Source organism: Chrysochloris asiatica, unplaced genomic scaffold (genome assembly GCF_000296735.1).
Source record: "Chrysochloris asiatica unplaced genomic scaffold, ChrAsi1.0 scaffold00049, whole genome shotgun sequence".
Classification (NCBI taxonomy): Eukaryota; Metazoa; Chordata; class Mammalia; order Afrosoricida; family Chrysochloridae; genus Chrysochloris; species Chrysochloris asiatica.
This window is the reverse complement of record NW_006408567.1, coordinates 11,438,114-11,464,077: the sequence shown is the minus strand read 5'-3', so window position 1 is coordinate 11,464,077 and position 25,964 is coordinate 11,438,114. Positions and strand designations below refer to the sequence as shown.

Genomic DNA, 25,964 nt, shown 5'->3' with positions numbered 1-25,964 from the left:
ATACCATAGACTGCCATAAGAATGAAAAAAACCTGTTTTGAAGAAGAATAGTCAGAATGCTCCTTAGAAGCAAGGATGGCAAGACTTCATTTCACATATTTCAGATATGTTATCTGGAGGGACCAGTCCCTGGAAAGGACATCATGCTTGGTAAAGTCAAGTCAATGAAAAAGAGGAAGACCCTCTTTAAAGTTTATGTTGAATTTAAAAGACTACCTTTTCTAACAGCAATTTCTCTAACTTTAATGCTACAACTATAAACCCTAAAGGAAACATTCCTTTTCTCTGAGGTCTGGCAGGTGCTGGATATCATAACCCATTCCCAAAGGGTCTTTCCAGTATGGTCAAACAGATACAAACTCTAATAGCTTGTACCTGAATGGTTATGATGCACAGCATTATTGATAAATCTTTACAATGGACTCCCAGAAATGGACATAATTGAGAAAACAATTTTTATAGACTATTAACCAAAAGACCTGTCTTGCCATTATCCTGTGACCACTCTGCAATTAAGTGAAGAGCATATATTGTTGTTGTTGTTGTTAAGTGCCATCAAGTGGGTTCTGACTCACAGTGACCCTATTCACAACAGAATGAAACACTGCCTGGTCCTGCACCATCCTCACAATTGTTGTTATGTTTGAGCCCACTGTTGCTAACACTGTGTCAAACCCAACTCGTTGAGGGTCTTCCTCTTTTTCATTGACTTCCACTTTACCAAGCATGATGTCCTTCTCCAGGGACTGATCCCTCCTGACAACATGTCCAAAGTACAAGAGATGAAGTCTCACCATCCTGACTTCTAAAGAACGTTCTGGTCGTACTTCTTCCAAGACAGATTTGTTTGTTCTTCTGGCAGTCCACAGCACTTCCAGTATTCTTCATCAAAACCATAATTTAAACACATCAGTTCTTCTACTCTTCTTTGTCCAACTGACATATGCAAATGAAGTGATTGAAAATACCATATCTTGGGTCAGGTGCACTTTAGTCCTTAAAATGACATCTTTGCTCTTTAACACTTTAAAAAGGTCTTTTTCAGATATGTCCAATGCAATATGTCATTTGATTCCTTGACTGTTGCTTCCATTAACACAGATTGTGGATCTAAGCAAAATGAAGACTTTGACAACTTCAATCTTTTCTCCTTTTATCGTGCCATTATTTATTGGTCCAGTTGTGAATATTTTGTAGTTGTTGTCATTGTTTTTACATTGAGGTGAAATCCATACAAAAAAACAGTCTTTGATCTTCATCAATAAGTATTTCAAGTTCTCTTTATTTCCAGCAAGCAAGGTTGTGCCATCTTCATATCATAGGTTGTTAAATGAGTCTTCTTTCAATCCTCATGCCATGTTCTTCTTCATAGAAACTAAGTTCTCTGATTATTTGCTCAGCATAAAGATTAAACAAGTATGCTGAAAGGATACAACCATCTTCTGATTTTAAATCATACAATATTCACTTATTCTGTTCAAACAACTGCTTTTTGATCTTTATACAGGTCCCTCATGAGCACAATTAAATGTTATGGAATATCCATTCTTCACAATGCTATCCATAGTTTGTTATGATCCACCCAGTTGAATGCCTTTGCATAGTCAATAAAGCACAAATAAGTATCTTTGTAGGATTCTCTTCTTTCAGCCAAGATCCATCTGAAATCTGCAATGGTATCCATTGTTCCACCTCCTCCTTTGAATCCAGCTTGAATTTCTGGCAACTCTCCACTGATGTACTGCTGCAACTGTTTTTAAGTTATCTTAAGTAAAATTTTACCTACATGTGATATTTAATGATATTATTCAGTGAATTCCACTTTGGGATACTTTATTTGGGATGGGCACAAATATGGCTGTCTTCTGATAGGTTGGCCAGGTAGCTGTCTTCTAAATCTCTTGGCATAGACAAGTAAGTGACTTCAGCACTGCATCAGTTTGTTGAAACTTTGAAATTTCTATTCTGCGAATTCCTGGAGTCTTGTTTTTCACCAATGGCATCCATGCACTTGGACATCTTCCCTCAATACCATCAGTTATTGATCATATGGTATCTGTTCAAATGGTTGAACATCAATCAATTCATTTTGGTACAGTGACTCTGTATTCCTTTCATCTTCTTTTGACGCTTCCTGCATCATCCAATACTTTGCCTATAAAATTATTCAGTATTGAAAGTTGAAGCTTGAATTTTTATTTCAGTTCTCTCAGTCTGAGAAATGCTGAGCATATTCTTTCCCTCTTGGTTTTTTGACTTCGGGTCTTTTCACATTTTATTATAATACTTGACTATGCCTTTTCAAAGGAGCTCTGGTAGTGTAGTGGTTACGAATCAGGCTGTGAGCCGCAAGGTCAGTAGTTCAAAACTACCAGCTGTTCCACGGGAGAAAGATGAGCTTTCTGCTCCCATAAAGATTTGTAGCCTCAGAAACCCTGTACAGGGTCGCTAAGAGTTGGAACCGACTCCATGGCACATAACCACTACCATGCCTTTTCAAGCTGTTCATTGAAATTTTCTGTTCAGTTCTTTTACTACATCACTTCTTCCAGTCACTTTAGCTTCTGGAACATAGGTTCAAGAGCAAGTTTCAGAGTCCCTTCTGACATCCATTTTGGTCTTTTACTTCTTTCCCATCTTTTTAATAACCTTTTGCTTCCTTCATGAATGATGATCTTAATGTCATCGTACAACTCTTCTGATTCTGTCTAATGCATCAAATTTGTTCCTGAGATGGTCTCTAGTTCAAGTGGGATATACTCACATGTTGACTCTCATGGCCTTTTTTTAATTTCCTTCCACTTCAGCTTGAACTTGCTTATGAGCAATTGATGGTCTGTTACACAGTCAGCCCTTGGTCTTGTTTTGGCTGATGATATTAAGCTTCCCATCATCTCTTCCCAAAGATATAGTTAATTTGATCCCTGTGTATTCTATCTGGTGTGTTCTGTGTGTACAGTTGCTGTTTATGTGGTTGAAAAGGGTATTTGCAATTAATAAGTTGATGTTGTTGTTAAGTGCTCATAGTGACCCAGTATAAGGTTTCCAAGGAGTTGTTGGTTTTGTAAAATTCTATCATGAGACCTCCACCATCATTTTGATCATCAAGGACCATATTTTCCAACTCCTGGTCCTTCTTTGTTTCCAACTGTCACATTCCAATCACCAGTAATTACTAATGCATCTTGACTGCAGTCTGATCAATTTCAGACTGAAGAAGTTGATCAATGGCTTTCGTAGTTAGTGTGTAAATATGAATAACAGTTATTACTGACTAATCTTCCTTGTGAAGTACTAGTATGGCACTGTAGAATAAGCACTGGACCACAAGGTTGGTTGAACTGCAAGGCTAGCAGTTCAGACCCACCAGTTGGAAATCCTGTACAGGGTCGCTATGAGTTTGTCTTCTTTGTAGGTGTATGGATATTGTCCTATCACAAACAGCATTCTTCTGATAAATCTTTAAATGCTCTTTTTAACAATGAATGTGATGACATTCCTCATAAGTTTGTCATTCCTGGCATAGCAAACCATATGAGTGTTAGATTCAAAATGGCCAATACCAGTCGGTTTCAGCTCACTAATGCTTACAATCTTTCTTAGTTACGTTTCATTTTTAACAACTTCCAATTTTCCTAGATTCATACTTCATACATTCCATGTTCTTATTATTAATGGATGTGTTCCTTCTCATTTTGAGTTTGCCCCATCAGCAAATGAAGGTTCTGAAAACTTTGCTCCATCCACATCATTATAGTCAACTCGACTTTGAGGAGGCAGCTCTCCCCCAGTCTTATTTTGAGTGCCTTCCAACCTGAGAGGTTCATTTTCTGGACTATATCAAACTATGCTCTGCTGCAATTCATAAGGTTTTCAGCAGCTAACCCATTCATTGGTCTGCCAAAAGAACCATCAGATCTGTGTTGGAAGAGGTGCAGCCAGAGTGCTCCTTGGAGTCCAGGATGGCCAAACTTTGTCTCTCATACTTCGGACATGTTGTCAGGAGGGACTAGTCACTGGAGAAAGATATTATGCTTGGTACGGTGGAGGGCCGAAGAAAAAGAGGACGACCCCCAGTAAGATGGACTGGCAGAGTGGCAGCATCAATGGGCTCAAGTATGGCAGCAATAATGAGGTTGTCCCAGGATCGGGCAGTGTTTCGTTCTGCTGTGCATAAGGTCACTGTGAGTCAGTACCAACTGATGGCAGCTAACAATCATTAACAACAATCATTCACAGTGACATTCTACCTCTACTTCTTCCTAGTGTGTCTTAGTCTAGAAGCTCAGTTGAAACCTGTCCACCATTGTTGACCCTGCTGGTTTTTTAAATCCAGAATCACAGCAACATACAACCCACCACAGTATGACAAATTGACAGACAAGTGATGGGAGGAGCACATACACTTGCAAATCTGTACCCCTAACAAGTCACATAAACTAAAAATATGTTATCCACGAATCTCTGCTAAATCCCTGCTCTAGATAGCCTGCTTTTGATTTCCCTGGTTGTCATTACACCAATTATGATTTTGTAAGTTTTCATTTCTGCTCCAACTATACCCAAATGTTCTCTTCTTCATCGTCCAACAGAAAATCTTCACTCTGCAAATGTGGATATCTTCCTGGTCTGGACCATCTCTATTACTCACTCAACTTCTTTTACTTAAACTTTTTTTTTTTTAAAAAAAGGAAGACTCTCAGTAAGATGGAATGACTCAATAGCTACACATGGCAGTGACTGTAAGAATGATGCTGCACTAGGCAGTGTTCACTCTGTTGTACTATGAGTTGGAACCAACTTGACTAACAACATATTTTATAACTATATTTATAAATCATCAATAAATAATTTTGGATATAATTAAATTAACATTGTAATGCTTTTTTAAAAACTTTTTATTGTGAATTTAGTGAGTTTATAATGTAAATCGGTTTTCCATTCAACAATTCATATGCATAACATTGTAATCTTTAAATTTGTTGTTGTTGCTAAGTACCATGGAGTCAGTTCTGACTCATAGTGACCCTGTACAGGGTTTCCAAGGCTGTAAATCTTTACGGGAGAAGAAAGCCTCATCTTTCTCATGCAGAATGGCTGGTAGTTTCAAACTGCCGACCTTGAGGTTAGCAGCCAGATTCATAACCACTATGCTACCAGAGCTCCTGAATCTTTAAACTTACTATCTGGTTTTCATTACATTAAGGGAGGGAGGGTTAGTTCTTTGTAATCATTGGCCAGAGACCCTTCTTTTCCAGGCTTGAAGCAGAAGTCAAAAGCTGCAGGTGTACCATTTCCTCTCTCTTACTAGGTAGAAATGTTGCCAAAAGGGCACAAATAGATCTGCCCCACGTGTGGTGGTCTAAAGGTCTTCTTATTCATTTCTTTCATGGTTAATTTTACATGACAGTTGGCTAGGTTATGATGCCTATTTGTTTGGTCAAACGCAAAGCTGAATGTCACTGTGAATGTATGTTGAAGTGATTAATGCTTCTAGTCATTTAACTTTAAGTAAAGTCAATTACCCTCAACAATATGGGTGGGCCTTTTCTAATCAGCTATAGGCTGTAAGAGCAAAAATTGAAGTTTCAAGAGAAAAGGAAGGAGTTTTTCCCCAAGACTGTAACATAGAAATTCTGCCCGAGTTTCCAGTCTGTTGCCTGACCCATGTATTTTGGAGTTGCCAGCCCTCAATGTCACATAAACTATTGAATTAAATCCATCGCTAAGAAGTAGATAGCCTCTGTTGAGTAAGCACCAACTCATGACAACAAAACAAAATGGTGTCCTGCATCATCCTCACACTTGCCAGCATGTTCCAGTGTGTCGTTGTGGCTACTGTGCCAAGGCATCTCACCTAGGCTTTCCCTCACTCCTGCTGGCCCTCCAGTCTACGTCACGGAATGTCCTCCTTCAATAACCGACTCCTCCTGATGAACGTGTCCAAAGCAAGAGAGCCAGACAAGGTTCTGTTGTGATGTACAAGGTTTTCATGGACAATTTTTGGGAAATAGTCTGTCATCATCTGGAAGCTCCACTGAAAGCTGTCCACCATGGATGACCTTGCTGGTGTCTGGAAACAGCGTTTCCAGTATCAAAGCAACATACAAGCAACCACAGCAGGACAAACTGACAAATGAGTGATGGAGACACAGATATAGGTACAGCTTTGGATCGTTGTTGTTGTTAGGTGCCATCCAGTCGGTTTCAAGGCTGTAAATCTTTTATAAGAGCAGAAAGCCTCATCTTTCTCCCACAAAGAGCTGGTGCTTTGAACTGCTGCCCTTGTGGTTAGCAGTCAAGTGTTTATCCTATAGCGTCGTCAGGGCTCCTTTGGAAACCCTATGGGGCAGTTATACTCTGTCTTATAGATACGGTTTTATGAGTTGGAACCAACTCAACAGTATGCAATGCAAAACAATGACATAGGTGTAGATTTATAGATCCTTGTTGGTTCTGTGTCTCTGAACAACCCTAAAGAATACAATTACCACAAGGACTAAAGGGCTCTTCTAGGGTTTTGAAGTTCTCTTGCCCATGCAGTCACACAAAGCATAACACAGTCCACATTCTGACATACTCTTCCAGCATCTGTGAAGGACTCTCTCAGACAAACTCAGCCTTATTTTGTGCCTAATTCATCTCTCAGAAGTGAAGCCCATGGGATTCTGGGCACCAAGTTCTCTGGAAAGAAAACTTACACACCTAATAATGACTGAGTGACAGGGAGGAAGGGCAGGTGTTGTGGGGGGCGAGGGGACGTGCCTCCTACTCACCGTCTGGGGAGAACTGGTCCCTCTCAAACACGGTGATGCAGAGGACTTCCTGTTCCAGGTCTCTGATGAAGAACTGGCAGTTGGAATTCCACTTGGGATTGAGAGTGTCCTGGATGGTTTTGGTGATGTGGCACTGGGAGCCCATGGTCACCTCGCAGTATGGGTTGCTCTTTCCTGGAGTGAACAGAGCCCGCTGGCCTCACACCTGCTGACAGGCTCTCCCGAGGTGCCCTGCACGCCTCATGGCCAAGGCTTGCAGCCATTTCCCTGGCACCCCATCCACTGTTATGCTTAAAGCATGGCATGAAATGGAGGATCTGGGCATTTGAAACCCCCTGCGATTCAGCCTTACACTTAGGTCAAGAACAAATCATTAGCTATGTGGGCTTTCAACAGGGCCTTTCCTGTCCCCTCATTTTAGCCTTATCTTGTGTCACATCTACTGTGAAATGACAGCCACTCAGATGCCTATGAAAGACAAAATGGTAGAAAGGATAAAGAAAAAATCCCTAGGTTTTTAACAAGTGCTAGAAATACCAACTCCAGATGAAAATTTAGGGTTATGGAAATAGCACATTCGATTTAAAATCAGTCGGGGGAAGTGCAACAAAAGTGCTAGAGGGGGCTTCTTGGGTCCTTACCATGTGACCGGCAGGGCTTCAACTCAATGCCTTCAACAACGTTCACCATCAACCTTCCAATACCTGTAGCCCTTTGGGAACGGACTATGATGGTAGGAAAAACAATACAAAGTGCTTCATTTTAACATTTGAGGCCTCATCCTTGTTTGCCTCACAGTCCATTTTATTTAACCGCTCTCATTCAAGAATATCTCCCGCCTCTCTTTAATCTCTTGTTTCTTTGCCCCAGGAATGTGCCCTCCATGTCTCATCCCACACCTGCTGCTCCTTCCATCCCAGCTCAGACATCTCTCTCCTCTACCTTCAGGTGCAGCTTTTAGCTCTAAGGATTCTGGGTCCAACCACGTGACCCTCCTGCCCCATCTTTGCCCGAGCAACGCCTTACCAAGGTACGCCTTCTCTCGTTTCTTTTTCTCCGTCTCTATGTAGAGTTCAGAAGCGGCTTTGATTTTCTGCACCCAGGCAGTCCTTAGAAAGGAAAAGGTAGAGAGCTGCCAAACAGCACTCAGAATAAAGGCTTGGTCTGGCCGTATACAGTTTCTGGGACTCCATTTTCTTTGTTCATTTGATTTAATAGACGCTCAGGAGAAAAAAAAAATCTTTTTTTTTTTTTTTTTTTGTCATAGGACACTGATAATTATTCCTGCCGTCACTAAAAGAGGCATGAATGACATTTTTATGAATGTACCCATTTATTTCTTTGTGAAAGAAAATATAAGTGAAACTCTGACTGGGAGGAGATACGGCACACATATCTCTTCCTCTCTGAAAAGTTTACCTAACCCAATAATGACAGAAGGTTCTTCCTTATGAAACCACCCAAAGAAAGAACAAAAACCATCTCCCAGATACTAGTGCGGGCTGAGTCGATTCTGAATCATGGTGATCCCAGGTGTGTCAGAGTAGAACTGTGCTCCACAGGATATTCAGTGGCTGAGATTTCTGAGGTTATCACCTGGCCTTTCTTCTGAAATACCTCTAGGTGATTTGAACCTTCAACCCTCAGGTTAGCAACTGAATGTGTTAATTCCTTTCCCAGCTAGGAAACTACATTATACAAAAGAGCAAAAATACACTGAGGGGACATGCCAGCATGGTGTTTTCTACTTCTCTGAGAGCCATGTCCATATCAAATTTATGGTTGTTCTTAGGTGCCTCAAGTCAGTTCCGATTCATAGCAACCACATCAAATTTAGCCAATTAAATTTACTTATTCATGTGTTGGCTTGTCACAAAAGTCTGTGTAAATTTGTGCCAATTGCACCCATCAGGAAATAATCTCATTTGGATACAGGACTGAGTCTAGAAGACACAATGGCAGTGGAAAAACTGGGGCCCTAAAATCCAGTGAGCCAGGTAAGGAATTTGAGTTTGGGTGTTCCCATTTATCCTCAAATTGCTTTCCTACTGATTTCTGCCACCTGGGAAACCTTGGTATCCTGATATGCTGTTGATCTCCAAGAATGCTGAAAATTTCTCAAGAAAATTCTCAAGCAAAATTCGTTTCAATTTCTTTTTTATTTTGAAAACGTCATGCCATGTGTTAAACTTGCAGAGGCTATCAAAGAAAGTATTGTGACCTCCAGCCAGAGATGATGGCAGTGCAACGAGGGGACTTGGGGGGTGTTGATTCATGAAAGGTCCTACCCGTGTCCTACCCATGCCTGAAGGAAGGACAGGGCATTGAGGGACAGGGGACTGTGTCCAGTGCTGGAGAGGCGGCAAGTCTCACCTTTCATTTATGCTTTCTGCACGGAGGGTGTACACTCTGTCGATGTGGGAAATATGGAAGATGGGTTCATCTCCAGAAGGGTCAGTGGGTAATTTGACTAGAACCTCATTTAGAAAAATAGGCTGAAAAAGAATGCACAGGCATTATAAAACTAGACCAAGTGTCTGTGTGGTCTAGTAAGCTAGACTGTGTGACTGTGTGTGCGCATGTGATCCAGTCAATTGAACTCTGTGTGTGTTCCAGTCAATTGGATTGTGTATGTGCACAAACTGCAGTAACTAGACTGAAGAGGTGTATGTGTTTGTGCATACACACATGCGTATTCCAGTAAGCAAGCCTTGCTCTATGTATGTATGCATTTGTGTACAAGTGTTCCCTGAACTTGACATTTCACCAAATCAGACAGCATGTGTTCCAATGATTACATGGTGTGCATGTGTGTGTGTGTACATGTGTTCCCCAAAATTAGACTGTACTTATGTGTGGATGTGCTCCAGTAAGTTAAACTACATGTATGTTCCAGTAAATTAGACTATATGTACATGTGTTCTAGTAGCTAGACTGAGGGTGTATGTGTGTGTTACTGGAATAATCATTTTATGGGAATGTCAAATTATATACATTACAAATTGCCATGGATTATTTCCTCCTCCATCTTGCTGATATTTTTAAGTCCTTCAGAATAAGATCTGACTGATGGGCTTTTCCCATAATAATTCCTTACTAGCAAATGGTCTCCACCAACTTTATACCCACTTCTCTTCCAAGATTTTCACACAAAATTTCTAGTGAGGATCTGCATAAATACAGTGCTCTTTTTTCCCCAAAATAAAGCTAACTGCTGCTTCAGAGACAGTTCTTCTGTAAGAAAACACCCCCACACAGACAAATTTAGAAAAACAATACCCCGTGACACAGAGACACACAAACACAGTCAGGCACATATGAGAGACCCAAATAACAGCTTGGGGAAGTTCTCTACACGCTGACTGTTGAGATTGGCTTTTGCTGGAATGGGTGAGAGGCCCAGAGGTTTCAAACTACCTGGAGCAGTTTGGTGAGGAATTGGGGCTGTTCGACACTTTGTACTTCTACAGTGGAGCATCTCCATACTTGGCTCATGTGTACACTAGGTTAGGACCTGCTACAGGGCAAAGCCTGCTTGCCCTAGTTATGGCTCAGGGACCACAGCCACTCAGCAGTTAATACACATTCCATCCATTAAATTGAGCACCATTCCTTTTCTGCCATTATTGGAACTGCAGCAAGATATAAATTGGTTACCCTAAGTCCTGATTCACCCTCTCTGCCTTTTCCTCTTTGCTACAGTTCCTGAAGAATCAAAAACCAAACAGGTTGCTGGCTGTAATCTTTTAGGGGCAGATCGCCAGACCTTTCTTCCCAGGTGCCTCTGGGTAGATTCGAACTGCCAACTTTTTGGTTAGTAGTTAGCTGAGCACTTAACTGGTTGTGTCACTGCTAAAACCCTGATGACTTTTGGAAATTGTCTCCTCCCCAAACACATGAACCCTGATATGGCAATCTAGAATCAAACTTACTGTTTTGTACATTTTATACTGCAGGTTAGATTTGGGACTGAAGACCTTGTCGGTGCCAGAAGACCCCAAGGGCTTTATGATTTGGGTCAGCAGGAGGAAGTCGTTGAAGAGGAAGCCATACAGTTCCTTGTTGCTCTTGGCTTTGTAGAGTTTCCCACTGTGCAGAAACTTGCGTGGCCCCAAGCAATTGGTCACTGAATTGAACACAAGTTGCTGAGGAAGGAGAACAAAACCCAAAGAAGAGATGATGAAGGGAGGTCATTTTCTGTGTTTTGGGCTTTTTTTCACTGGGAAGCAGGGGCTCCATCAGGATCTAGGGCTGGGTCCCAGTGGGGCCCTTTCTTAAGTACAAATCAAGGATCACTTTGCAGATGGCAGTGTCATTCAGAGCTAAATAAGCAAGCATAAGCATTGTCAGGTGGGTTCTGGGGGTCCCAAATGCAAAGATGAGTTCTGTTTATAACTCCTGATGCTTTTCACTAGGGAGGGCACATTGTTCTGAGATCCTGGGTGCTCTGCCCACTTTTGTTTACTGGGGAAACTGGAAGCAGGAAGAGAAGTATGGGCCCTCTCGCACCTTGACCAACATCTGCTGCGTGCCCAGAGATGGCATGAACTAGCTCTGAACAGAAGACCCCACACAGGTTCCAACAGCCTTTCACATTTCTGCCCAGCAGCAATGACTCACTCTTTGGGCTTCCACAGAACAAGTGCTACCTTCCAGAGAAAATTCAGATGTCTAACATGTGGGTGACCGCAAATCTCAATGGTGCCTAGTGACATTTGAAAGCCAAACAGACCAGACACTACACTGGTACAGTCCATCTCCCCCAACTCACTCACTGTGAAAGTGTAAAGAGGACAGTGCATTCCCTGCCTTGTATCAAACCTTAGAGACAGCACTGAGGGTTGGAATGTGACACTAATGCCCCACTGGGTTCTAGCATCTTATAGAAGCAGTTTGTGAAGGAGAGAAGACGCCACAAAGCCCATGCCTCTGTTTTTAACAGAAGGGGCAGAAGCTGAGGAAAATGAAGGCCACGGCTGTGTACCCGGCTGTGAGATGATGCAGGCAGATCCCTCACAGTTCCCACTTGCTCACACTCCAGCCCTCAAGGGGGCACTCCACCCATCAGTCTTCAGGGCCAGGCTCTCTCAGGAGCTACTGAGCCCCACAGATTGTCTAAGGAGAATATTTGTGAAGGGGTGAAAGGATTCACAAGATGTGTCCCCTGAAGTGATCACCTTCCTACCTTCAACATAGAGAAGAATCTGATAGATATGCCTCTGTAAACAGGAGACCTATTGGTGGTAAGAAAGTGTGGCCACCTCACTCCAACTCTTGGGTACAATAGAGGAGTGTCGTTGTTGTTGTCATGTACTGTCGAGTTGGTTCTGACTCATAGTGAGCCTGTAAGGGGTTTCCGAGGAGCAGCTGGTGAGTTTGAACTGCTGACCTTGTGGTTCAAACCGACTTTGTTATCCAGTGCATTATCCTACAGCACTACACCAGTGCCCCACAAGAGGAAAGTAGGGGTCTCTAATCTCCACAGAAGCTCTGAAGGAACCCAACGCCTCAGGTCACACCCCAATTTGAGTGTTACTTTTAAAGAATACTCTTCACTCCCTTGCACTCTGAACAGGAGCCTGAAATCAATCTAGCTCTTTTTTGTTGCCAAAAGAGTTTAAGTAACTTGAGGACAATGAATCCAAAAAAGGCAAATATCACCAGATTCAATACTAGGAATGGGATATTGCTCATTCGCACCCAAAGTTTAGAGCCTCTAGCTGGCCAGGCTTACATTGAGCACATAGAAATTTACAATTGTCTTTACATATCCTGCAGAACAACTAAGTCAATTACAGTCAGAATGTTTCTAAGAAGTGAGGATGGTTAGACTTTGGCTCACTTACTTTGGACACATCATCAGGAAAGACCAATCTCTAAAAAGGGATATCATGTTTGATGCAGTAGAGGGTCAGCAAACTATTAGGGATACCCACCATGAGATGAATTGACACAATAGCTACAACAATGGACTCAAACACACCAACAATCATGAAAATGGCACAAGACCGGGCAATGGAAGGTTACCATGAGGCAGAGTCAACTTGATGGCAACTAACAATAACTCTCAGACAAGAATGCTAAAGACAGCATTCATTGGAACAGCATCCCTGGTGTCTGTCCAGATCCGGGCCACACATGGTACACATATAATAGGAAGTAAGGAAACAGAAGACATTGTATCCACTTCTTGTTATTGTGAACACCATAAACAGAAAGACAAAAATGGTGTACAATAACGAGGAAAACCAATCAATAAAGAAAAGCAACAGTCTAATTCCAAAGAGAGTATATAAGCCACAAAACTCTAATGACACAAACTGCTTTATGCTTAACATTTTAGAATGAAGACCCAGGCCTCACGGTGCCCCTTTGATCAAAGCTGTCAGGCTCAGGGAAGGTCCCTTTTCTCTAGTGCATGTCATCAGATTGGCATTTCTGCCTGGTAGCCCAGAGAAGGGAGCTGCTCAGGTCATGGGTCTTCCAGATCAAGTTCCTACTCCTGTGAATGGTGCGCATGTCCTTCTCCACCTGGCCTCAGCCTGCCTTACTTTCTCTCAGTCCTCCACATTCCTCACTGATGCCCTGCTCGTGCTGTGCCCTGCACCCATAATGTCCTCCCCCACTGGATTCTTGACCAGAGAGCTATCTCCATTCTTCGACACCCAACCAAGTGTCACCTTCTCTGATGCTTCCCTGAATCTTCTACATGGCTGTCCCCAATGTCTACTCCTGCCACACTTAGCACCTAACTCTGCCTCATCACTTCTGACATTTTGTGGTAAATAATAGTTTAACCCACCTGTGTTCCTCCAGGATGTAAGCACCTCAGGAGCAGGGGTCACATCTTGTTTGTTTTCATAGCCCTAGTGTTTGGGATTGAGCAAGGGCACAGGTGCGGGTGCTTAATTATTAGTCTATTAAATGAATGAATGAGTTATTAAGTGAATAACTGAGCCAACCAGCCAATGAATGTTCCTGGTAATAAAACTCACAACCGTCACCTTAGTTTCCACAACTTTGCTTATCCCACACCTACACTGAAGGATAGAGGAGGTGAGGCTGGAGAAGAATCAGTGGCTTCAAGTAGAGACTGTCTCTGCAAGTCATAAAAATGAAGGAACCACAGAGAGAGTAGAGGATGAAAACACATTCTCTCTGGAAATCTGGGGACACTTTAATGAATGTATGCAAGTATGTGTTTGTGTGTACACACGTGTACAGAGTCAAAGAGAAAGAAAATAAGCAGAAAGAGGAAATGCCACTAAACAAAAGGTAAGTGTCAAAAAGAGAATTAGAGATCAAAGAAGACATTTCTCTTTCTAGCATTATGGTGGACTAGCTTAATAACTCACCCAACAACAATAACAAAAACTGGGTAACATATTAAAATCTGTTTTTAAATGCAAGTAAATTGCAAGAAAAAAAGTAATTTGCAGAGCCCAAAAAGAAAATGAAAATGGGCACTCTGAAAAATACACAAGAAGCACCAAAGCTAGCTTTAGTCTGAGAAGTTCTTTTGAATCTAGTGACTTTGAGTTTTCATTTTAGTGGCTCGATAGGATGTAGGAGACAAGAAATGTGACCCAGGGACCACCTAAAGTAAAAGATCTAATAGGAAATTTCCACAAAAAAACTGGGTCCTAAAGATGAATGACAAAGAAACCCAATCACAGAAGGGATGAGCAAGTACGTGGAGAGAAAAATTGCCCAGAGAATTTGTAGCCACAAGTCAGCTCTCACACAAGTTTACAGTCAATGCATGCAACGAGTGTGATCCGAAAGCCCCTTTACATTTAATTTAGGGTGCTCCATCCCTAAATCTCACCATCCTCTCAGGAGGACTGAAACTTCAGAAACTCAAAGATTCCCACAGATAAAATCCCAGGGAACACCGAGCTTATGGTAAAAAATCACAATACATACAGAGAAACAAGGCATGTTTAGTGAGACCTGGCAGGAAAAGGACAAACAGCAGAATCAGCTGAGCATAAGAAAACTTTAGATATTGGAATTACCAGATTCCGAATATACATAAATATGTTAAGATTGTGTTTAAAAAAAAAGAAAAGAAAAGAAAAAATGAGAACATTTGAGCAAGAATCAAGAGACAAGGAAAAATAAGCACATTTGAAGACAATAAATAGAACAGCTAGAAATAGAATATATTTCTATTTTCGAATTGAAATAATAAAACTCAGAGGATAGATTAACAGATTAGAAGAGGTTGAAAAGAGAATCCGTAAATTGTAGGCTGAAGAAGAGGATGGTTTAATGGTTTTTCTTGCATTCTTTCAGCCTGGCTGCTGAGGCTCAGTCAGGAGAGGCCCAAATCCCACCCCGAAGCCAGCTACCTCAGACAGGCCTTCGCACTGCACGTGGGCTTGAATCCACTCTAGCCGGTCCGAGTTCTCCTTTTCACGTACTCCTTCATTCACCTGGGAACATAGCTCTTCTGCCTTCTCCAGGGCATGTTTTAAGTGGCTGTGGTCAGGGTGGTTTTCAGGAGTGTTTTCCAGGATCTATATAGGAGAACAGAGACAAAAACCTCTTTGTTGTGCCACCCTTGTAGATAATGTAGTTGAGCCTGAGGTTCATTGGCCTAGAGGACCAGGGCCAGTGAGGACAGGGAACAGTCCTTTCCTGCTTGGTCCACTTGAGAAACCGTAGCTCTGAGCACCCACCTTGGCAATGAGCATGGAGCATGATGGCTATTCCCTGTTGACTCCAGTAGGTGGCCTTGCCTTGGGCCTCTTCTCTTCATGGGCCCATGTGGAGTCTGAGGCTCCTGCCAGAGGGACAACGAATGTTCCAGTCCTTAAGGCCTCAGCCCTAGCCCAACGGCTAGGGTAAATTTTGGGGTTTGGGCATTGGTTGGTCCAACAAAATGCCAAAACCTCAAGATGAACAATGTTGATGGCCCTAAATCTCAAATATAAACTCACATGATCATAGATGGTACCTATAACCATAGAACCAAAGTTTCTCTTTGAAAATCTTCACTCCATTTTGCAGATGAAGAAAATGAGACCAGGGTCAAGGACCAGAACCCAGACTCCCAGTTCCAATGCAATGCTCAACCCCATCTGCTTTCTCACCAGAGGGAACTTGCAATGGAATTCCAGAGTTTGAACTGAATGGTGTCCCATTAACTCATCAACAAGGGTCTAGGAGTTGGCATGACATCTGTGATAGTTAAGGTTTTGTGTCGACTTGACTGTGCCAGAATTCTCAAAGGTTTAGCAGTTAAGATGTAGTAAGCCCCAGGATGAGATCTAATAAAATATAATCAGCTCTGGTATCGTAGTAGTTACTAGTTGGGCTGCTAACTTCAAGGTCAGCAGTTTGAAACTACCAGCTGTTCTATGGGAGAAAGATGAGGCTTTCTGCTCCCATAAAGATTTATAGCCTCAGAACCCCTATACAGAGTCACTATGAGTCGGAACCAAATTCCATGGCACACCACCACCACCTAATGTAGTTATCCTATGTTATAAATCCTAACCTCTATGATGTTAACAAGGCCAGATGCAGTCTACAGGATCAGATTATATATTGAGTCAATCTCTTTTGAGATAAAATAAAAGAGCTTAAACAAGCAAGCACATCTCAGAGGGACCTACCACCACCAAGAAAGAAGAACTGGGAGGGAGTGCATCCTTTGGACTGAGGTTCACTGTCCTAGAGGACCAGGGCCAGTGAGGACAGGGGACAGTCCTTTCCTGCTTGGTCCACTTGAGAAACCGTAGCTCTGAGCACCCACCTTGGCAATGAGCATGGAGCATGATGGCTATTCCCTACGCTATGAAGCTCCTGTTGTTGTCATTGCTATGTGCCATCAAGTCAGTTCTGATTCACAGCACCCTATGCACAACAGAACTCAACACTGCCCGGTCCTGCACCATCCTCAGAATTGTTGTTACACTCGAGTCCATTGCTGCTGCCACTATGCCAATCGATCTCGTTGAGGGTCTTGCTCTTTTTTGGTGACTCTCCACTTTACCAAGCATGATGTCCTTCTCCAGGGACTGGACCCACCTGATAATATGTCCAAAGTATGAGAGAGACAGTCTTGCCATCCTGGCTTCTAAGGAGCATTCTAACTGTACTTCTTCCAACACAGATTTGTTTGTTTTTCTGGAAGTCCATGATACATTCAATATTCTTCTCCAACACCATAACTCAAATGCATAAATCTTTCTACAGTCTTCCTTATTCATTGTCCAACATTCACATGCATACGAAGCTGTTGAAAAGACCTTGACTTTGGTCAAGCCTACTTTCATCCTCAAGGAACTCTGGTAGCATAGTGGTTACAAATCGGGCTGCGAACCGCAAGGTCAGCAGTTAGAAACTACCAGCTGTTCCGCAGGAGAAAGACGAGGCTTTCTGCTCCTGTAAAGATTTACAGCCTCGGAAACACAATACAGGGTTGCCATGAGTTAGAACCGACTCCACGGCACATAACAACAACTTTCATCCTCAACTGATACCTTTACTCTTAAATGCTTTAAAGAGCTCTTGTGCAGCAGATTTGCCTAATGCAATACATCATTTTATTTTTACACTGCTGTTTCCATGAGTGTTGAATGTGGAAGCAACCAAAAAAAAAGAAGTTTTTGACAACTTTTCCCTCAATATTTTTCTCCAAGTATCATGATGTTATTGATTGGTCCAGGTGTGAGGATTTTTGTTTTCTTCACATTGAGTTGCAATCTATACTGAAGGCTGCAAGTATCTTAAGTCCTCTTCACTTTCAGCAAATAAGGTTTTATCTGCATATTGCAGGGTGTTAATGAACCTTCCTCCCATCCTGATGCCACATTCTTCTTTGTATAATCCAGCTTCTCAGATTATTTGCTCAACATACAGATTGAATAAGTATAGCAAAAGGATCCTGCTTTAAAAAAAAACCTTTTAAAAAAACACAAACAAACCATCCAGCATCCCATTGCTCCATTAGAACTAGTCAGTCACTTCATCTATATACATGTTTCTCAGGAACACAATTAAGTGTTCTGGAATACTCATTCTTTGCAATGTTATCTGTATCTTGTCATGATTCACACAATCAAAAGCCTTTACATAGTCAATACAGCACAAATAAACACAACAACAATAACAGTATTCTCTGCTTTCAGCCAAGATCCATCTGATGTCATAAATGATGTCCCTCATTCCACCTCCTCATCTGAATCTGGCTTGAATTTCTGACAGTTCCCTATGAATACACTGTTGCAGCCATTTTGAACTATCGTCAGCAAAATTTTACTTGCATATGATGTTAATACTATTGTTCACTGATTTCTGAATGCCGTTGGATCACCTGTTTTTAGAATGGGCAAAAACATGGATCTCTTCCAGTCAGTTGGCCAGGTAGCTGTCTTCCAAATTTCTTTGCATAGATGAGTGAGCACCTCCACAATGTCATCAGTTTGTTGAAAGGTTTCAATTCGTATTCCATCAATTTCTGGAGTCTTGTTTTTTGTGAATGCCTTCAGTTTAGCTTGTACTTCTTCCTTCAACACCATCAGTTCTTGATCAGATGCTACCTCTTGAAATGGCTGAACAGCCACTGTTTTCCTTTTGGTAGTGTCTCTGTGTATACCTTCCACCTTCTTTTGATGTTTTCTGCACCATTCAATATTGTGTCCATGCAATCCTTTAGTATGGCAAGCTGAGGCTTGAATTTGTTCTTCAGTTCTTTCAGCTTGAGAAATGCTGAGCTTGTTCTTCCCTTTTGGTTTTCTAACTCCAGGTCCTTGCACATTTCACTATAATACTTGATTCTGTCTTCTCCAGTTGTCCTTTGAAAGTTTCCATTCAGTTCTTTTACTTCCTCACTTTTCCCATTCATTTTAGCATCTCTACACTGAAAAGCTTGCTGAAAGTGAAGAGGACTTGAAACATTTACTTATGAAGATCAAAGAGCACAGCCTTCGATATGGATTACATCTCAATGTCAAGAAAACAAAAATCCTCACCACTGGACCAATAAACAACATTCTTATCAATGGAGAAAAGATTGAAGTTGTCAAGGACTTCATTCTTCTTGGATCAACTATCAACACTCGCGGAAGCAGCAGTCAAGAGATCAGACAACGTATTGCATAGGGCAAATCTGCTGCACAGGAACTTTTAAAGTATTGAAGAGCAGAGATGTCAGCTGGAGGACTAAGGTGTGCCTGACCCAGGCCATGGTGTTTTCAATAGCTTCATATGGATGCGAAAGCTGGACAGTGAATAAGGAAGATCGTAGAAGAATTGATTCCTTTGAGTTGTGGTGTTGGAGGAGAATACTGAAAGTGCCATGGACTGCCAAAAGATCAATAGATCTGTTTTGGAAGAAGTGCAGCCAGAGTGCTCCTTGGAGGCCAGGATGGCTAAGCTTCGTCTCTCATACTTTGGACATATTGTCCGGAGGAAACAGTCGCTAGAGAAGGATGTCATGCTGGGTAAGGTGGAGGGTCAGAGAAAAAGAGGAAGACCCCTAACGAGATGGATTGGCCAGGTGGCATCATTGATGGACTCACGTGTGGCAGCGGTAGTGAGGTTGGCCCAGGATCAGACATTGTTTCGTTCTGCTGTGCATGGGGTCGCTATGAGTCGGTTCCGACTCGATGGCATCTGACAGCAACAACAACACTGAAGAGCAAGTTTCAGAGTCTCTAATCTGAGGGGCTTATCTTCTGGCACTATATCTGATGATATTCCACTGCTGTTCATAATGGTTACATCTTCCAGCAGTTACATTTGACAGTGTTCCACTGCTATTCAGAAGGTTTTCAGTGACTAAACATTCAGAAGTAATTCACCTCTCCTTCTTCCTAGTCTGTTTTAGTCAGGACACTTCACTGAAACCTGTCCACCATGGACCCTATTGGTATTTAAAATACAGGTGGCATAGCTTCCAGCATCACAGCAACATACAAGCCACCACAGTACGGCAAATAGATGCATCTATTATTGGGTGAAGCTCCTAGATCCAGGGAATGATTGATGCCATACATGAAGATCTTTCAGGAATGCTGGACTCACAGATGCTGAGAGAAAATAAGGACCTTTCCCCAGAGCTGACAGGAAAAAAAAGCCTTCCCTTTGGGCCAGCACTCTGAATGTGGACTTCTTGCCTCATAAACTGGGGGAGGATAAATTTCTGTTTGCTAAAGTCATCCACTTGTGGTATTTTGTTAGGCCAGCACTAGAAAACTGAGACTGTACCCTATGGTGTGCCGGGATTATGTTATATTATTTAAACTTAGCATATAACCTGGGATATTAAGGAGAGCAGTGCCTAAAACAAGCATAGTTAGCACTCCATAAATCTGCCCTAGAGAATGGCTCTTTCCTGGATCCAGGTACATTGGAGGCTTCTGTGCTCCTCTGCTGTTGTTGTTGTTAGGCACCCCTGAGTCAATTCCAGCTCAGCAATCCTATGTACAACAGAACAAAACACTGCCCATACATTTCACTTCCTAATTATTAATGGATTTTGCAGTGATTTCTTCTCATTTGGAGTCATGTCCTGCAGTGCAATGAATTATTTAATAATTCTCTTCTAGCCATGTCTTTGCAATTCCCATCAAATGACATTTTCCAGATGGAACTCAGTAAGAGGAGGAGAAGATGCTGGTAGGATTACATAATTCAATTGTGAGTGATTGTTAACAGAGTTCATTGTGAAAACTTGGAACTCTAATGTGGATATAAATGAGCCATCTCAGAAACAAGAGGGGGGACTCTAAGTACTATCAAGGAAGAAGAACCAGGAGTGGAGCGCATCCTTTGGATCCTGAGATTCCTGCACTTGAACCTCCTTGATCCAGGAGACAGAGCTGTGCCACCTGAGGAGTGCCAGAGGAGAGGCAGCAGCAGAACCAAGAACCAGAGCATGAGACAGAGCAGTGGCCTTCCTGGACCACACTGCAAGTAAAGCTAAGTGCCTTTGGGCAGGAGGCTTGCTTGCAGAGTAGGATGCCTCTAGACAGTTAATTAGGGGAGCTAACCCACTGAGCTAGAGCCAAGTACCCTTAGGCTGACACTTATGGTGGAGTGGTGTGCCTTGTGAGCATTAACCAGCAGTCCTTAACTAGCTCTGTAACATTGCCCAGACAGACAGAGACCTGCCTATGGGTACAGCTGAGGAGAAGCAGTCATTACTGGAGGAACTGTGCCCTGAACATTTAATGATTCTGTAATGAAACCTGTTAATGTCCCTAATAAACCCCATAATTGTTAGTATGGTGTCTGAGGTCTGTGTGGCCATTGCAATGAATTATCAAACCCAGCTGAGTACAGAGTGCCGTGGGAGGGATGGCTGGTGCCATTTTTTACACGCCTCATCAGCAACTGAAGGTCTCCATCCATGTCATTAAGGTGCTTAGAAGACCAGCTATTCCTTCTTCCTGTTCTGTCTTAATCTAGAAGCTCTGCTGAAAACTGTCCACCATGGGTGAATCTGCTGATAATTGAAATACCGGTAACATAGCTTTCAGCATTACAGCAACACACCAGCCACCATAGCACAACAAACTGACAAATGAGTGGTGTTCCTCTGGAACCATATTATTGGGTGCGCTGGAGCAAACGTGCACTTTTCTGGGTACTCCATCGCAAGCTAGTTCTGGAGCTAGACTTCCTGAGTTAAAATTACAGCTCTGCTATAGCATAGTGATTACGAATTGGGCTGTGAACCTCAAGGTCAGCAGTTTGAAACTACCAGCTGTTCCACGAGAGAAAGGTGAGCTTTCTGCTCCCGTAAAGATTTACAGCCTTGGAAACGCTGTACAGGGTCACTATGAGTTGGAATTGACTCATAGGCACATAACAACAACAAAAACTGTTGTTTAGTGCCATTGCGTCAATACCAACTCATAGCACAACAGAACAAAACACTGGTGGATTTTGCAACCCAAACCATCCTCACAATTGCTGCTACGCTTGAGCCCATTGTTACTGCCACCATGCCAATCCATCTGTTAAGGTCTCCCTCCTTGCTCTTCCCTCCACTTTACCAAGCATGATGTCCTTCTTCAGGGACTGGTCCCTCCTGATAATTTGTCCAAAAAATGAGAGACAAAGTTTGACCACCTTGGCTTCAAAGGAGCATTCTGGTTTTACTTCTTCCAACACAAATTTGTTTGTTCTTCTGGCAGTCCACTGTACCTTTAATATTCTCCTCCAACACCATAGCCCAAATGCATCAATTCTTCTACAGTCTTGCTTATTATTGTCCAGTTTTCACATGCTTATAAAGCAATTGAAAATACCATGACATGGGTCAGGCACACCTTAGTCCTCAAACTGATATCTTTGTTCTGGAACACTTTAAAGAGGTCTTGTGCAGCAGATTTGCCTAAAACGATAATGTTATTTGATTTCTTGACTGCTGCTCCCAGGCATGTTGATGGTGGATCCAAGGAAAGTGAAGTTTTTGACAACGTCAGTATTTTCTCAATGTTAATTTTTGGACTATTTGTGAGGATTTCTCTTTTATTTACATTGAGGTGCAACCTAAACCAAAGGCTGTGGTCTTTGATCTTTAGTAAGTATTTTGTTATCTTTGCTTTCAACAAACAAGATTTTATCATCTGCATATCCCAGGTTGTTAATGAGCCTGCCTCCAATCTTGATGCTACATTCTTCTTCATATAATCTTCCAGATTATTTGCTTAGCATACAGAAGGTATTGTAATTATTTAATCATCTCAATGAAGCAGGGAGTGTAATTTGTTGAATGTAAAGCTGATGATCTTGTCTGTCAACCTTCACTCAATTCACAATAAAAGTTTTTTTTTAAAAAAAAAAAGTATGGTGAAAGAATACAACTCTGGCACACACCTTCCCTTATTTTAAACTATTCGGTGTCCCCTTGTTCTGGACCAGTGCCTCTTGGTCTATGTTGTTCCTCATGAATACAATTAAGTGTTCCGGAATACTCGGTCTCCACAGTGTTGTCCATAGCTTGTCATGATCCACACAGTAGAAAATCTTTGCATAGTCAATAGAGCACAGGCCAACATCTTTCTGGTATTCTCTGCTTTCAGCCAAGGTCCATCTGACGTCAGCACTGATAACCCTTGTTCCATGGCCTTGTCTGAATCTGGCTTGAACCTCTGGCAGTTCCCTGACAATGTACTATTGCAGTCGTTTCTGAATTCTCCTTACAAAATTTTACTTGCATTCAATATTAATGATATTGTCTGATTCTGTTGGGTCACCCGTCTTTGGAATGGGCACAAATATGGATTTCATCCAATCAGTTGGCCAGTTAGCTGTCTTCCTAATTTCTTGACATAGATGAGTGGGTGCCTCCAGTGCCTCATCGACTTGTTAAAAGATTTCTATTTGTATCCATCAGTCCCTGGAACCTTGTTCTTTGTCAATGCCTTCAATGCACCTTGGACTTCAGTATCATTGGGTCATGATCATGTGCTACCTCTTGAAATAATAGTTGAACATCAACTATTTCTTTTTGGTATGGTAACCCTGTGTATTCCTTCCATCTTCCTTTGATGCTTTCTACATCATTTACTATTTTAACCAAACAATCCTTCAGTATTACAAGTCAAGGCTCGAAATTTTTTCCTCAATTCTTTCAGTTTAAGAAATGCTGAGCATGTTATTCCCTTTTGGTTTTCTAACTCCAGACCTTTGCACAATTCATTATAATATTTGACTGTCTTCTCGAGCTGCCTTTTGAAATTTTCTATTCAGCTCTTTTACTTCCTCATTTCTTCCATTTGCTTTAAAATCTTTATGCAGGAGAGCAACTTTCAAAGTATCTTCAGATATCCATTTTGGCCATTTCTTTCTTCCTTGTCTTCTTAATGACATTTTGCTTTCTTCCTATATGATATTCTTGTTGTCATCCAACACCTCTTCTGATTTTCAGTCGTTAGTGTCTAATCCATCAAATCTATTCTTCAGATGATCTATAAATTCAGGTGCGCTGTGTTCAAGGTTATATTTTGGCTCTCGTGGACTTTTAGAAATGTTTTATTTTCTTCAGCTTCAGCCTGAACTTCCATATGAAGCACATTGTTCTACAGTCTGCCCCTGGCCTTGTTTTGGCTGATGATATGGGGCTTTTCCATAGTCTCTTTCCACAAATGTAGTCAATTTGATTTCTGTGTACTCCATCTGATAAAGTTCATTTTTTAAATCATCTTTCATGTTGTATAAAAAGATATTTGGTCTTGCAAAATTCTGTCATGTGACGTCTAGCATCATTTCTATCATCAAGACAATATTTTCCAACTACTGATCCTTATTCTTTGTTTCCAGCCTTTTTATTCCAATCAACAGTAACAATCAATACATCTTGATTGCATGTTTGATCAATTTCAGACTGAAAAAGTTTGTAGAATTCTTCAATTGCATCATCACTGATATTAGTTGTTGGTACACAAATCTGAATAATAGTGGTATTAACTGGTTTTCTTGTAGATGTATGCATGTTATCCTATCAGAGACAGCATGATACTTCAAGACAGATGTTGAAATGTTATTTTTGAAGATGAATGTGATGCCATTTCTCCTCATTTTGTCATTCCTGGCATAGAGAACCATGTGATTGTCAGGTTCAAAATGACTAATACCCATTCATTTCAGTTCACGAATGCCTAGGATATCTGTTTGTGCGTTCCATTTTACTTTTGACAGCTTCCAATTTTCCTAGATTCCTGGTGTAGCACTGTGGGTTAATATGCTGGACTGCAAAGTCAGTTTGAACCTCTAAGTCAGCAGTTCAAGGTCACCAGTGGGTCCTCAGAAACCCTATACAGGGTCACTATAAGTCGGAAACGACTCGACTTCCCTTAACAATGGCTACAATACTTCATACATTTTATGTTCCAATTATTAATGGATGTTTGCTGCTGTTTCTCCTCAGTTTCAGTTGTGTCCCATCAGAAACTTTGAGGAGGCAGCTCTTCCCCAGCTGTATTTTGAGTGTCTTCCAACCTGAGGGGCTCATCTTCCAGCACTATATCTGACAATATTCTGGTGCTATTCATCATGTTTCTATATTCAATATTCCAGTGCTATCGGACAGTATTTCACTGCTGTTTATAAGATTTTCAGTGGCTAAACATTTGGAAGTTGTTCGTCTTAGTCTGTCTTAGTGTGGAAGCTCAGGTGAAATCTGCCCACCATGGATGACCCTGCCAGCATTCAAACTACCGGTAGCATAGTTCCCAACATCACAGTATCACACAAGCCACCACAGTACGACAAACTGACAGGCAAGTGGTCACTCTGATATGGACTAGCCATGATTTGGGTGGGTCACATAAACAAACTGAGTCTGTTTCCACATATGAAATGTTTGGTGTTGTTAAGTGCCTTTGAATCGGTTCCAACTCATAGTGGCCCTGGATAAGGTTTCTGAGGAGTGGCTGGTGAATTTGAATCACCGACCTTGCAGTTCAAACTGACCTTGTGGTCCAGTGAATTATCCCACAGCACCACACCAGGACACATGAAAAGGAGGATACTAATAGCACCTTCATTTACCCTTCATTGCAGGATTAAATGATAAAATACAATTAAACACTTGGCAAAGTTCTTGTCATTTAGTAAGTGCCCAATAAGTGTTAGCAATTACCATCAGCTTCTAAAAGAACTTTGAGGGCCCTCTGCTTTAGGATGACAATGAAAAAAGATCCTAAGCCACCTTTGTAATCTACCAGAAGGTTAAAGACATGGTACTTGTTGAGGCCTTGTCCAGCTACCGTCCACATAAAAATAAATCAAATGGCCTTTACCTTGATTAATAGCTCACCTCAAAAATAACAATCACTTGGGTTTAAAGTCCTAAGTAGGCATACAAATTGGAAAAAAAAATGCACATTCATGGTTCTGGGTGTCCACCAATCAGTTCCAAGTCACAGCCTCAATCTCTGCATCAAACTGGCTGCACAGCAGACTCCCCAAAAAGCCCTGAAATGTCATGAGGGCTGCCTGACCCTGACCTTATCAAATTAGGTCAGGGTGGACTTGGGTATCAAAACTTTCTAAAGTTCCCCAGGTGATTTCAATGTACAGTGGCATCTGAGGACCACAGGTCTAGACTGAGAATCCACATAGTTGGTATGCATGAACTCCTTGTTGTGTTTTGGCTCACTTTAAATTGAAAATAGGTTTATTGGTTTTTCTAATTATAAAAGTAATATGAGTACAATGTGA

At 41.7% G+C, this 25,964-nt stretch overlaps 1 protein-coding gene across 1 annotated transcript in view; it reads right to left on the bottom strand.

The window, feature by feature from the left end:
• ITSN1 (intersectin 1 (SH3 domain protein)) overlaps positions 1-25,964 on the bottom strand; it is a 352,172-nt gene that overhangs the window by 7,955 nt on the left and 318,253 nt on the right. The window contains exons 34-39 of the mRNA XM_006862548.1: positions 15,131-15,298; positions 10,709-10,921; positions 9,150-9,271; positions 7,803-7,885; positions 7,418-7,501; positions 6,777-6,950 (exon numbers count right to left, since the gene is read on the bottom strand). Of these exons, the coding sequence (XP_006862610.1) occupies positions 6,777-6,950; positions 7,418-7,501; positions 7,803-7,885; positions 9,150-9,271; positions 10,709-10,921; positions 15,131-15,298 (844 nt within the window). The remainder of the gene's footprint in view (positions 1-6,776; positions 6,951-7,417; positions 7,502-7,802; positions 7,886-9,149; positions 9,272-10,708; positions 10,922-15,130; positions 15,299-25,964) is intronic.